We start from the raw sequence: 14238 nt of genomic DNA, 5'->3' as shown, positions 1-14238 counted from the left end.
AAACTTTAACAGTGCTGCCAACTTTGGAAAAAGTCATCCCAATTTACTGTGTTGACTTGGCATTATACAGAAATGCACAACCGTATTGGTCTAGAAAAGTTAATTTATTTTTATTTTTATTTTTTTCCCTGTGTACAGGGGTAACACATTGTACTAAATATGTAAGGTCATATCTACGTGGGTTTGATTACAGAAACTAATAAAGTATTCTGTAAATAATGAAAAAAAGAATAAGATAAGACTATAAGAGCGAGAAGCAATTTAAATATGTTCAGGGACCATTTTCATCTCCAGAATTAAGGATTATTTTGATGTTACATCATTGCCTTTTCTCTTTTACTTTTCTTTTTAGTTTTCTTTTAGGATTCCCTATTTTTAATGTTCATACAGAGATTTCTTTAACTGAAATACCGAATAGCTTCTTTGGTGTGAAAAACTATAATAGTACACAGGATCCTACTGAGACAATTAATAATGTGAAATAGGAAGTAAAGGGCTAAAGGTGTAGGGAAAGTGGGAAGGGTGGGGGAGAGGTAATAAGGGAGAGGAAAAAAATATGAGAAACTGAAAGAATGGAAATAAAGTATTTGTAAATGTGGAGGGGAGGAGTGGGTGAAGGGAGGGCAGGGACAAGGGGAAAAATGAGAATCAAGACCTATTATGTAAAGGTACAGAATCCCAATGATGAATATAATTGTATTGTATACCTAGATTGTACCAATAACCTCAATAAAAAGAAAAAAAATTAAAAAAAAAAAAGAAGAAGTGGCTCCCAGAAAGTGGATTCTAATGAAATTGAAAAGCATTTTGACTCACCTTTGCTCTTCAAAAAGTGGTTCTGGGACCATTAGCACCCACATCAGACTCTAATACGCTTGTTCTAAATGCAGGTTCTCATCTCCTACCCACCACACCTACTGAATCAGAATTTGCATTGTGACAAGATCTCTAGGCTTTGGATGCAAATTAAAGTCTGTGAGGTCTTTGCCCATAGCTGTGATTCTCAAAACTGGTTGTGTGTTAGAAGTACCATGGTGGCCCAAACCAATGACATAAAAAATTCTAGGAGTGGGATCCAGGCAGGTTTCTTTTTTTTTTCAGTTACCAGGGATCAAACTCAGGACCTTGTGCTTGCCAGGCAGGCGGGGCACCACTGAGCTAAATTCTGGCCCTGGTTATAGTTTTAATAGCTCTCGAATAACTAATGAGTGACCAGGGCAGAAACCACTGCTCTAACCTTACTACTTCATCCTTCCATGTCTGGATGACCAGGATGCCAGCTTCTCCTGCTGCTTTCCTAGTTCCTGGAAGGACATTGTCTCCTAGCAAATGTACCCTGTCCTTCCCTTGGTTGAAATAAGCTTTACTTGATGTAGCTTTAACAACTCTAGTATTGATTGACTCTACGATCACCTTAGCTCAAAATGGATTCTTCATCTTCCCAGCTATATGTTCTTCTCCTGCTTCTCACCCCACCCAGCAAATGAGTGCATCATTCACCTACCTACACACCTGCCACAAAGCTTGGCATCGTCCTAGCCTTTATCTGTGTATCCCTGCAATATCCACTAAGACTTCAAACCTTGTCATTTCTTCCTCTAAAGTTACAACTCATCTCCTCCTTGATTTCTCTTTTATGGCTCTTGTTTACTGCTCTGGCATTCCTTGTGCAGACCTTGAACATACCTTCTCTTTGGTCTGCCTTGCTTCATTCTTGTTCCTGGTAATTTATCCTCCGTAATTCAGCCAATTTCTTTTCAGTGCTGAGAACTGAACCCAGAGCCTCATACACTGGAAACCAGAGTGATCTTTTTAGAGTAAGTGGACTTTATCTCTTTCCTACTTATAACTCCTAATGGGTCACTCTTTCCCTCAGGCATGGTTCCAAACTCCTTAGTGTGGTGAGTATATCCAACCACAGTACTCTACACTTTCTGTACTGTAATGGAGAAAGTCAGAGTTCTCCAAATTTAACTCCTCCCCTCCCTTTATATTCCTTCTTCCTAGAATGCTCATCTTATAGGCCTGTATCTGTCTAATGAACTCTTTCTCCTTGGAAACCAAGCTCTTAATTACCCACCCTTAATTAACAGAAATTAATGGGCATGCCTGCAATGGACTATTTCATAACAATCTTAGAGAAGACAGTGCTAAACTATTCTTGTCTATGTCTACAGGGGCTTGGACAAGAGAAAATGACCCTGAGGTCAATGACTGAGGAACATTCCCTCTGGTCAAAGGCAATAATATTTAACCATGAACTTGTAGAACACTGACATGGACCACAGAGAAAGACTTAGGAGTGTCCATCTCTATCAGTATCCAAGAAGAGACTCTATCCTGAACAATGGGGACTTGAACCTGATGACTTCCCAGCATGACATACTCTGGGATTTTGGGATTCTGTGCATTGGTTTCAGGGCTTCCCAGAGAGTGAAATCTATATGTTCTATCAAACAGGAAAGGGAAACAAAAGACTTATAGTGAAGTATAAGGAGCTCATCTAGGAGTCAGGAGCTGAGGCCTGACTTGTAATATGCTCTTGAGCCAAGTGAGTTGACCTCTTCCACTTCTATTTATTCAGAGTTGGACCGGGTGATTCTGTCCTTTGGAGGCATTTGGCCACGTCTCGAGAAATTTTTAATTGTCACAAATTGCTGAGGGGGTTCACTACTGGCATCTAGTGAGTGGAGGTCAAGGGTGCAACTCAGTTTCTTCGGGTGCACAGAACATCCCCCAGAATGACTAATTATCCCTCCCTAAATGTTAGTAGTGCTGAGGTAGAGACACTCCTGGCTGGGCAATGGCTGTGCATTGAACAATCTGGGCAGGCTTAACAATATCCAGCCTGGACTCTGCCCAGACTGGTGGAATCAAACGTCCTGTCATATAGAACTTTCCAGCACTGCTCTCTCAGTTACCCATTTCTCCCTAATGCATTCTTTGAGTACCTTTTCTGTGCTGGCTTGGTGCTAGGTTCTTTCATAGTTTTCAGGGATTTAGAGTTTAATAATTGTCACTCTGAGACTTATTAGACTGAATCATATCTGCCGTCATGCTTGGTCATATGACCACATACTGCAGTTCCCAACTGCATATGAGAAGGCATAACCCCAATTCCAAGAGAGAATTCCTTCTGGAGCTTGGGTCCCTGAATGATTGCGTGAATTAGCATTCTCACAGTGCACTATGATATAAGGAAGAATTAAGCCTTTGTTATGTTAAGCAAAAAATATATTCCTTGTACATATTCTATTTAAACTGAACATATTCTATTTAATTCATATTCTATTTAAGCTGAAATGCCAAAAAGTAATATAATAACTGAGATTGAGCTGGTAGCACTTGGCATTTTAGTGTACTTAACAATTTTCTTATATCTTGGCCAAATTTCCTGTGCCTGTTTTCTCAAGCATCATTCAGAGGCTTCCAGGGAAAAGCCAGCTGTGTATGGTGAGCAGGACATTTAGACAAGGAGTCTCCCACCACAGATGTAGGTTCCATGGTGAGCGTCCCAGCATCACAGGTGGTCCTCTCCACACCCCTACTTTGGCTCTACGTTTGCTTGTCATCATCTGACTTGAAGTGAATGAACATCATGCTAGAAGTCCAGACATGTTGGCAGATGTCATCTGCTGCTCTGTTGGTACAAGCTTTCCTGTTTTGAAAATGCCCATAATGTGAAAACCTGAAAAATTCAAATATTCTTTAGGTCTTTCACAAGACACAGAAATCTGAGAATTCCCAAATCCCCATGAGAAATTGGCAGAGCTCTGCTTGGTCCAGCCTTTGAAATTATTATACTGTGCAAGGACACTCTATCCATATCCTGTTCTCTGGAGTTAACAGACTGACCGGACTGAACACCCAATTGAAAGGCTTTTTTGGAATCAACAATTGGAATGAACCATGAAGTCCCAAAGTCAAAACTCATTTGTGCCCCTTGATTTTCTTCTCATAGCCTAAGGACATTGCAAAGCTGAGAAATGGGCAAAATGAGTCTTTATTGGCCTGGTACCTCTTTAGGTCCTCTGCTCTACTAGGGAGTCAGGGGCTGTCTGCTGCTCCATGTTTCTCTAGATATCTCCCCACTCTCATACTTTGCTCTCCTGAAGATTTATAGTGGGAGTTTCCCTATAGTGTGTTCCTACCTCCATCAAAACTTACCTTTCCTGCATCCTATCTTCAACTCTCCAAGGTGAAGTAAACCAGATCACATGTATTTATGTATCAAACTGAATAAGAGAAGATGTTCCTCCCCGCCTCCCCATCATTCCTTACCTTCCATGGGACACAAACACTTCAGCAGGGCTCTTGAAGAAATTGTTTTTTCCAAAAGGAGTAGCTCTAAGGGTAGGCATTATAGCCCACATATTAGGCCACAGAGTCAGGGACTTGGGGTGTGATGGCGCAGTTAAGGGGTACATAAGGACTCCCTCTGCATGCTTGCCCTGTCAGCAACCACCTCCGCCAAGCTGTAAGCCCTGTGCACAGATGCTGGAGAGGACAAAAGTATGTAACACCTGCAGATGCAGCTGTGGCATATAGGACCTGGGAGGAAGTCTTATATGACCCACTGCATGATTCCTGTTTTCTCATGTCCAGTCTCTGGAAGGTAGAAAGAACAGAGAATCCACATGCTGCTGGTTCCTGCTTCATCTCCTAGGAGATAGTGCTGATTGAAATTACTGTGCTGAAATATGTGCCTTTCACCAGTTAAGCTTACTATGTGAGGAAAAAAATGCCTGTGTTCAACAAATCGCTAAGCCAGGCAGAGGTTTATCTCTTTAGGATGAAAAACAGATATCCCATTAAAAGGGATATATTACTTGTTGCATTTAGTTTGTATTTAAATTTTCTGTTACTAAATAGCCTTTGGCTGACAACCTCCATCATTCCTGTTGGCTCACTGATTAAATAAATAGCCATTTGTCTGAAACTCAAGCTTTTTAGCGTTGAACATTGATTCCCTCAAGGCCAATAAAGCAATTAATAACAGGTATATATTGGATTCTATGGTTTGTGTTTAGTTAAAAGATTTTGCCTCTAGACAGAGACATTAATACTGTGCTGGATCAATGTCAGTAGAGACTTTATTCCATTAATTGTCACCTGATTGCCCTTTTTCTTGGCTTTTTTTCCACTACACAGAAACATCAAGTCTTTTCAATTTCAGTTTTAATTAATTTTATTGGAACATTTTAGGTATACGATATAATGACATTCATTTTTGGAAATTTGTACCTTTACATAATCTTGTCTTGGTTCGTATTTTTTTCCCTATTCCCCTGCCTTCCCTTCAACCCCTCCACCCCTCCCTATTTATAAAGACTTCATTTCCATTTTTTTCACTTTCTCATATTAATTCCATTCCCTTATTTTGGCCTATAGTCCTCTTTTTCATTTGGCTCTTTCTCTGTTTTGGAGATAAAGGTGATTCTTGCTACCAGGAATGAATTTGAGAGTATTTCTTTCCTTTCAATTTCACTGAAGTGTTTAAACAGTAGTGGCAATAGTTCTTCTCTAAATGTCTTGTAGAAGTCAGCAGTGAAGCCATCAGGGCCTGGGCTTTTCTTGTTGGTAAGTTTTAAATTATGTTTTCAATTTCATTGATTGATATTGAGTCATTTAGAATTTTTAGGTCTTCTTCATTCAACTTTGGTAATTCATGTGTATCTAGGAATCTGTCTATTTCTTCTGTGTTTTCCATCTTACTGGTGTATATATTCTCAAACTAGGCATTGATGATCCTCTGGATTTTTGCTGGGTCCATTGTACTTTTACCCTTTTCATTCCTAATTGCATGGGTTTGAGCCTTGTCTTTCTTTTTTTTTTATAAGGTTGGCTAAGGATCAAATTTGTTTATTCTTTTGAAGAACCAACTATTTGCTTCATTGATTTTTTTGAATCATTCTCTAAGTCTCCACTGAATTGATCTTTATAATTTCCCTCCTTGTGTGAGCTGTGGGTTTGTACTGGTCTTTTTCTAGAAGCTTGAGATTCAGGATCAGGTTGCTTATTTGAGCACACTCTGTTTTCCTAATATGAATATTCACTGCTATGAATTTCCCTTATAAGACTGCTTTCATTCTGTTCCATAGACTCTAATATGTTGTATTGGCATTGTTAGTTTGTTGTAGAAACTGTCTGATTTCTTCTTTAATTTCCATTGTGGCCCATTGGTTATTCAGAAGTGTGTTGTTCACTTTCCATGTGTTTATGAAATTCTTGTGGTATCTTTTGCTATTGATCTCCAATTTCATCACACTATGGTCTGATAATTTACACCAGATAACTTAAACTTCTTTGCACTTACTTAAACATGTTCAATAAGCTAGTATGTGGTATGTTTTAGAGAACAACCCGTGTGCAGCCAAAAAGAATGTGTATCCTGATTTTGTGGGGTGGAACACTCTGTAAACATTTCAAATCCATTTGTTCAAGAGTTTGATTGAGTTCTAGTATTTCATTGTTTATTGTTTGTCTAGTTAATCTATTTGTGACAGTGGGGTATTGAGGTCCCCCAGTACTATTGTATTAGTGCTTATTTGATTTTTCATGTCAATATTTGTGACAGTGGGGTATTGAGGTCCCCCAGTACTATTGTATTAGTGCTTATTTGATTTTTCATGTCTTTTAGTATTTTTTATATAGTTGTTTGCACTAGTGTTTGGTGCCTATATATTTATGGTTGTTATCTCTTCCTGTTGGATTGTTCACTTTACAAGGATGTAGTGTCCTTCTTTGTCTCTCTCAATCAGTGTTGGTGTGAAATTCACTTGATCTGCAAAGAGGATAGCTACTCCTGCTTTTTGGGGGGCCCCTGTTGCATGGAGTATTGTTTTCAACCTTTTAACTTTCAGTCTATGAATTTCTTTTTAAATTAATGTGTTTCTTGTATGCAGCATATTGCTGGGTCTTGCTTCTTGACCCATTCTTCCAGTCTATTTCTTTTGATTGGTGAATTAAGACCATTAACATTGATGGTTATAACTGATATGTATTGACTTATCCTTGTCATGACTTTTTGTTGTTGTTGGATTCTCCCCTTAATTTCTTATCATGCCCAATGGATTAATTCTGCTGGGCTTCCTGGGGTTGTGATCCTTATTGTCTTCTCCTAGGATATTGTTTAAAACCTTTTGGAGTGCTGGTTTGGTAGTCATGAAGTTCCTAAGGTGCTCTTTGTCATAAAAGTATCTTATTTCTCCATCAATTTTGAAAGATAGTTTTGCAGTGCACATCAATCTGGGTTGGAGGTTGTTTTCCTTTAGGGCTTGAAATACATCACTCCAAGCTCTTCTTGCCTTGAGGGTTTGTGTTGAGACATTTGCTGTGATTCTGATGGGCTTTCCTTTGTATGTGATTTGTTTCTTTTCTCTAACTGCTTGTAGAATTTTGTTCTGCTGCATTTCTGGAATCTTGACTACTATATGCCTATGTGTAGATTTTTTTTTATCATTGCTAGTTGGAGTCCCATAAGCCTCACTTATCATACAGTCAAGTTCTTCTCCCCTGTTTAGGAAGTTTTCTGCGATTACTTCTGTGAACAGTTTTTTAATGTCATCTGACTCTCTTCTGTTTCTTTATTGATTCTGATAAGTCTTATGTGTTTTTGTTGTTGTTGTTGTTGCTGTTTTGTTTTGTTTTTGGTATTGGAGATTGAACTCGGGACCTTGCTTGGTTGCCAGGCAAGTGGTGGCACCACTGAGCTAGATTCCAAGCCCAGTGGTTAGTCTTATGTTCTTCTTTGTATTGTCTAGCAGCTGCTGGATTGATTTCTTGTGGTCCCTTACTTTTTTTGAAGAATTTTTCTTTTCTTGGTCACTAATTGCAATCCTATCTTCTATATCTGAAATTCTGTCCTCACATTGGCTCATTCTACTACATAAACTTTCAATGGAGTTTTCAATCTCCTGGAAATCTCTTTGCATTTGTTTTATGGATTCCATTAGTTTCCTATGTTGGGATTCCATCGTGTTCCTCAGCTCCTCTATTTTTTTAAATGTATGTCTGCTCTAGATTTATTAATCATGTCTTGCACTATGGGAACAATCTCTGTTGTTTTCTAAGAAATTATTTCTGATTTCATTTTTTCCTGATTCGTTTTTATTACCAGTTCAGGGAGTCCAGATGTTTGAGTATCAGACTGTTCCATCTTGTTTTGTGTTGGGATTGCTTTGGGTGGTCTGGAAGTCTGGTTTTGAGACTTGTTTATGTGTCTTCTCATTTCAACAGATGCACCCTGTTGCACCTTTGTTGAGGCAACTTTTTGTTCACCCAGTGGTCTTCTGTTCTCAGCAAGCCACTGAGTGACCTTTTCTTTTTTTATTATTTATTTATTTATTTATTTATTGGTATCAGGAATTGAACTCAGGTCTTTGTGCTTGCAAGGGAGGCCACCAAACCACTGAGCTAAATCCCTAGCCCATGAGTGACCTTTTCTATGCTGCTCACCAATACACCAATTCTTGGGTTTAGAATGGTTGTCTTCTGGATCCCTGAGCTGAGCAGTTGTCTAGGCAGACTTCCAGCTGGGGCCTGTGCACCCTTGGGATGGTATCTAGGTGTGTCTCTAGCTAGGGCTTGCTCCCCTATGTAGCTGTTAAGAGAAGAGCCTTTGGCTGAGGGATGTGCACCCCAGTCCCTGATGTCTGAGCAGGCTTCTGGCTAGGGTCCGTGCACACTTACCAGTGGTACCAGGGTGGGCCTCTGGTAGATACTTGTGTGCCTGTGCAGCTCTTTTTCAGGTGGAGCTTTGGCTTGGGCCTGTGTGCCCAAGGGGCTGGGGTCAGAGAGGGGCCCTGGCCAGATCTGACTGAAGCCACACCTCTCTGGTCCACATCACTGCTTACCAGATCTGTGTGCACTTAGTGATATTATCGGGGAGGGCCTCTGGCTGTTGCTTGTGCGCCTGTGCAGCTCTTTTCCAAGTTGGCCTATTGCTTGAGCCTCTGTGCCCAAGCACCTAGGGTCAGGGCAGGGCCCTGGCTGGAACTGCCTGTAGCCACGCCTCGCCTCGCTGTTCTGCATCACTGCTCTCTGAGATCTGTGCACTTACCAGTGGAATTAGGGTGGGCCTCTGGCTCAAGTGTTTTCCATTTTAAAGAGCAACTGTCACCCAAATCCTCATCCAGCCCTACAGAAGAAAATGGAATGACATTATCTTCATCCTGTACGCCTTGTCCACTTCTGCTCTATCCCTCTGTTTACCTGCACAGATGAGCCTTTTAATCATTGCCTATACTGTCTCTATTCTCTAATTTCATTTTTAAAAAAGCATTACAATCTAGCTTGTGCTCTTTCTCTGCCTCACAGCTTCTCTTAGCACTTTGTTGCTGCATGCAGTCATATTTTGCCTATATTCCAAGTAGCCTTTAAACTTTCTCACTGTTCTTCCTTTCTTGGGCTTTCAAGATATCACTTTGATGTGACTCAGTCCATATGCCCTCATTGTTTTTTCTTAGTCTCCTTTCCCATCACCACTACCTCCACCATTCTCTTCATTGCAAGACAATTGACTCTCCTGCCTTCCCCCCTCACCCTTCTCTCTCTCCCTCTGTTTTCCTCTCCCTCTCAATCTGCAATCTTTGTGGATAATCTCCAATATTCATGGCTTTCTGATCTGGCAAGGATTATTCTGTTGAGGTCTAGATAAAAATATCTGCCTCCCTTGCTACATCTCTATTGGATGCCTGCTCACCTTCCCATCTCTAGTGCTCTCCCTCCTCCATACTGTTCCTCTCTTTGTGAAAGGTGTTATCACACATTTGAGATTTTCCATGAAATGTCGGGATCATCTTTGACCTCATATCCAACCAGTAACAAAGTTCATTAACTTTAACTTAATAATTTCAAATGGACCACTCCTCTCATCACTGAAATCCCAGGCAGCTCTTTAGTCCACCTGTCCATCATCTTCCCTGATTATTCTGAAAATCTGTCTCAACCGTTCTTCCTTCCTCCAGTCCAACCCATTCTCTTTACTGATAAGAGAAATGAGCTTTTGGAAATGCAGAAGTACAAATCTAATCGGGTCACTTGCCTGCTTCAGATTAATCAATCATGGGCTCTCCATTCCTTTGGAAAGGAAACTTGAATCCTCAGTATGACCACGAAAGGCCTGTATCTGTTGACCCTCCCTCCCTCCCTCTCCAGTCTCTTCACATACCTTATCCTCATTTGCCTGCATTCAATCGCTTTTCTACACCTCTGCTGGAGGGTCAATTCAAGGTGGCTCACACATACGGCTGGAGAGCGGTGCTACTTGGTGGTGGGAGGACTCCATTTTCTCATGTGGGTCTCTCCACAACCAGTTTGAACATCCTCAGAATATGGCTCTCAGATCCCCTCAGCATGAGCAATCCCAGAAAAAGCATGCTAGAAGGAAACCATCCTTTTGAGGACCATGTGACATCATTTCTACCATATTCTTATCAGATCCAGGTTGATAAATCTAGCTTATATTTGGGATTGCAGAAAGTAAAGGGGAAAATAGGCTCTGCCTTTTTTGTTTTTGTTTTGTTTTTTGGTACCGGGGATTGAACTTGGTTTGTATATGTATTTTATAATTTCTACCATGGCTGATAATAAAGGGCTGGATTTGTCTGGTCAGTCAGGAGAATCACTGAGTTTGAGGCCAACCTGAACTACATAGCAAGACCCTACATAAATAAATAAATAAATAAGGGCCCGGGAGGTAGCTCAGTGTGAAGACCTTAGGTTTATCCCTAACGCCGCAATGTGATGATGATGACAATGGTAATCATGTAAATTTTCATCCACCTTTCTCATATGGCTTCAGGGCCAGGGCCTTCTTGAGGCAGAAGATTAAACTATGATGAGCCAAGATCCCTTCCAGACTTTCAGATCACATGACCTTTGGGAACATGCCAATTACTGAACATTTACAGTTGCTACATTGCCCTAGGTTCACATGGGTGAGGAGCTGAAGGCCAAGCCCCAGGTGACCTTGATAGTCACTGCAATACGGAGTTCACCTCTTACTTACTTACATCTGCTTTTTTCTTCCCCCAAGGTCAATTTTTTCATCTTCCTGAAAATTCTCAAGCTACTCATTTCTAAGCTCAAAGCCCATCAGATGTGCTTCAGAGATTATAAATACAGGTGAGTGGCCTGAGGTCGGTGTTCAGAACTCCAAGGTTATTTTCAATCTTTCTGATGGGAAGAAAGGAACAAGTTGCTTTAGGATATTTGTCTCCTAGGGATTTTTGAAACCGTTATTATTGCCTATGACAAAAACCTTCAATCTCATGAAAATGAGGTTAAGTAGTCAAGAGCATACTGGTTCCCCCAGCAGGGGAGCTGTTATAATGTCCCTGAGAATGAGTGATCTATGGACAACATACAGCCTTAGTAGTTACTTTCTTTGGGGGAGAATTTGAAGCAACAGAATAAAAAATATATTCAAAACTCAGAAGAGAATTTATGGGTATTTTTGAGATCTTGATGAATAAAGCCACAAATTTCTAGAGTCTAAGGAAACACACCCAACAGAGTCACTTTTCTTTGTGACTCTCTTTTTCCATGATTCGTCTTCTGCTTGCTACGGTGATAGCACACTTGTTTGCCATAAATCAGATATACATTTGAGATCTGTGTTGCTGTGAAAATAAAAATGAACAAATAAGGGAAATATAGGGGCTCCTTTCCTCTTTTGCTAGTAGTTATTCTTTACTTTCCAGGCAGCAGGTACATTTCAGCAGCGCTAACAAGGGGGTAGAGTTTTAACTCACATGATAGGGAATTCAGTCCACAAAGCTGTCCAGAGAAGGAGGGTGTGAGTAAAGAGAGCTCCAGTCTTGCTTCTCACTCTTTTTTAACATCAATTAATTTTATTGGTACATTTAAGGTATACCATGTAATGACATTCATCTTTGGAAATTTACACCTTTATATAATCCATCTGGGTTCTTATTTTTTCCCATTCCCCTGCCCTCCCGTCCACCCCTCCACCCCTCCCTATCTACAAAGACTTTGCTTCCATTTTTTCTTTTTCTCCTGTTAATTCCATTCCCATCTTTCTTTTCCCCTGTCCCTCCCACTTCCCCTTCCCCTTTGCACCTTTCTTCCTATTTCACATTATCTGTTATACCTTTTAGTCCTTATTTACACTTTCAGTTTCTCACACTAGAGAATTTATTTGGTATTAACATATATGTGTCCTATTTACTTCACTTAAAAGTATTGCCTCAATGTGCATCCATTTAGCTAAAAATGTCTCTAGTTTCTCATTCTTTATGGCTGAGTAGTACTCCATTTTATTTTTTAAAAATGCACATTTTCTTTATCCAGTCTCCCCTTGATGGGCACTTGGGCTGCTTCCAAGTTTTAGCTATCACAAATTGTGCTGCTATGAACATGAATACACATATATCTCTGTGGTAAGATTATTTTAATTCTTTGGGGAAGATACCCAGCAGGGGGGTAGCAGGGTCAAATATTCTTTATGGGAGTAGTACTCCATTTTATTTTTTAAAAATGCACATTTTCTTTATCCAGTCTCCCCTTGATGGGCACTTGGGCTGCTTCCAAGTTTTAGCTATCACAAATTGTGCTGCTATGAACATGAATACACATATATCTCTGTGGTAAGATTATTTTAATTCTTTGGGGAAGATACCCAGCAGGGGGGTAGCAGGGTCAAATGGGACCCCCGATCCTATTTGTTTGAGGAGTCTTCATAGTGATTTCCACAGTAGTTGCACCAATCTACACTCCCACCAGCAGTGGAGCAGGGTTCCTCTTTCCCCACAGCCCCACCAGCATTTCTTATTGGTTGATTTCATTATAGCAGCCATTCTTTCTGGGGTGAGGTGGAATCTCAGGGTTGTTTTCATTTGCATTTCTCGAATGACCAGTGATGTCGAACATTTTTCATATTTATTTGCTATTTCTACTTCTTTGTCTGAGTGCTTCTCACTCTTTGTAAGTCTATCCAAGGGCCTGGAAAGGCAGTTTTTTCATTTACTAGACAACAGCTAATGAATGCCTCCAAAATCCCTGGCACTGTGCTTGGAACAAAAAGCAAATGCAATGTAGACCCAATCTTTAAGGTATATGTCTGCTACATTACTAAGGACTGAGACATTGGTGTGGACTATGAGACAGCAGAGAGTGGGCTGGCCATACCCCAAGGCCTTACAGAAATGGCTTGGTCTCTCTTGGCTTGTTTTCTGGTGTTTAAAATGGGGATGCCATGGCAGAACTGTCTCATGCCTGTTATGATGATTCGAGGAGGTTGTAGATATGGGTGGCCCAAGCTAATCAGACATGGGGAGAAGCATTCGCTAAGTATCCAGACCCCAGAGTCTATCTTCCCCAACTCCTCCCTCCAGAAGGTCTAGAAGGATAAACATAGTGGATTCAGGAATGGGCAAAGATATACTATAATTGCTAGTTAGGGCTTTGGCCCAAACATTCTGCAGAAACCCCATCCCTGGGGAACTGGCCTGGCCCAAGCCTCAAGGAGTTGTGCTATCTCTCTTGGCGCCTCAAACCAGGCCTCCAAGTGGCCAAGCAGCCTCTTTGGCAACTCTCCCAAGGCTAAGCCTCTCTAGCTCCTCTGAAAATGGAACTCCAAGAGCTGTTTGGGTCCATTCAAGGAGAGTGATTCTTTCAATAACCAAATACAAAGCCAGACAGGATGCCCCAGAAACTGGACAGAGGTAAATACTCCCAGGAGTCAGAAAGTGGCAGCAGATGAGTTTTAAGGGACTCTGAGCCCTATCTCTGTGGCTTTGTTCTCCCAGAACCCACTGTGTCCCCCTGAGATCTTCCCCATGTTCTAGACCTTCAGTTATCCTGACAGTAGTTTCCCATCTTGTCTCCTTGTAAGCATCCGCCAAAAGCCATTCAAAGGACAGCTTGTGAACCATACCACTGGGTATGACTCGGGAACTGTGAACTCCACCATGTGGATTTTTACAGACTTCCCTGGGAGATTCAGAGTAAGGGACTGCTGATCAGGTGCTCTCGTGACATACAACACATGGAATTTTCAGCTTGGGTCATGGTGAATGTGTTTCTATACAGCTGCATTATCCTGCTTTCCAGGTTCCCCTCTATAGTTGTCCAAGAGAATGGTTTCTAATATTTTCTGATCATATATCTTGATAGTAAAGAAATTTTGAGCCTATCCCTCATCATATATACGCAGTCTAGTAATGAATTTTTTTTTTTTTTTTGGTACCGGGGATTGAACTCGGGTCCTTGCAC

At 40.8% G+C, this 14238-nt stretch overlaps 1 protein-coding gene across 1 annotated transcript in view; it reads left to right on the top strand.

Moving 5' to 3' along the window:
- The window catches only part of Glp2r (glucagon like peptide 2 receptor), a 67742-nt gene that overhangs the window by 35960 nt on the left and 17544 nt on the right, over positions 1–14238 (top strand). The window contains exon 10 of the mRNA XM_033762727.1: positions 11039–11127. Within this exon, the coding sequence (XP_033618618.1) occupies positions 11039–11127 (89 nt within the window). The remainder of the gene's footprint in view (positions 1–11038; positions 11128–14238) is intronic.

This window comes from Fukomys damarensis, unplaced genomic scaffold (assembly GCF_012274545.1).
Source record: "Fukomys damarensis isolate Sample0158 unplaced genomic scaffold, DMR_v1.0_HiC HiC_scaffold_13, whole genome shotgun sequence".
Classification (NCBI taxonomy): domain Eukaryota; kingdom Metazoa; phylum Chordata; class Mammalia; order Rodentia; family Bathyergidae; genus Fukomys; species Fukomys damarensis.
This window is presented reverse-complemented; position numbering and strand designations above follow the sequence as displayed.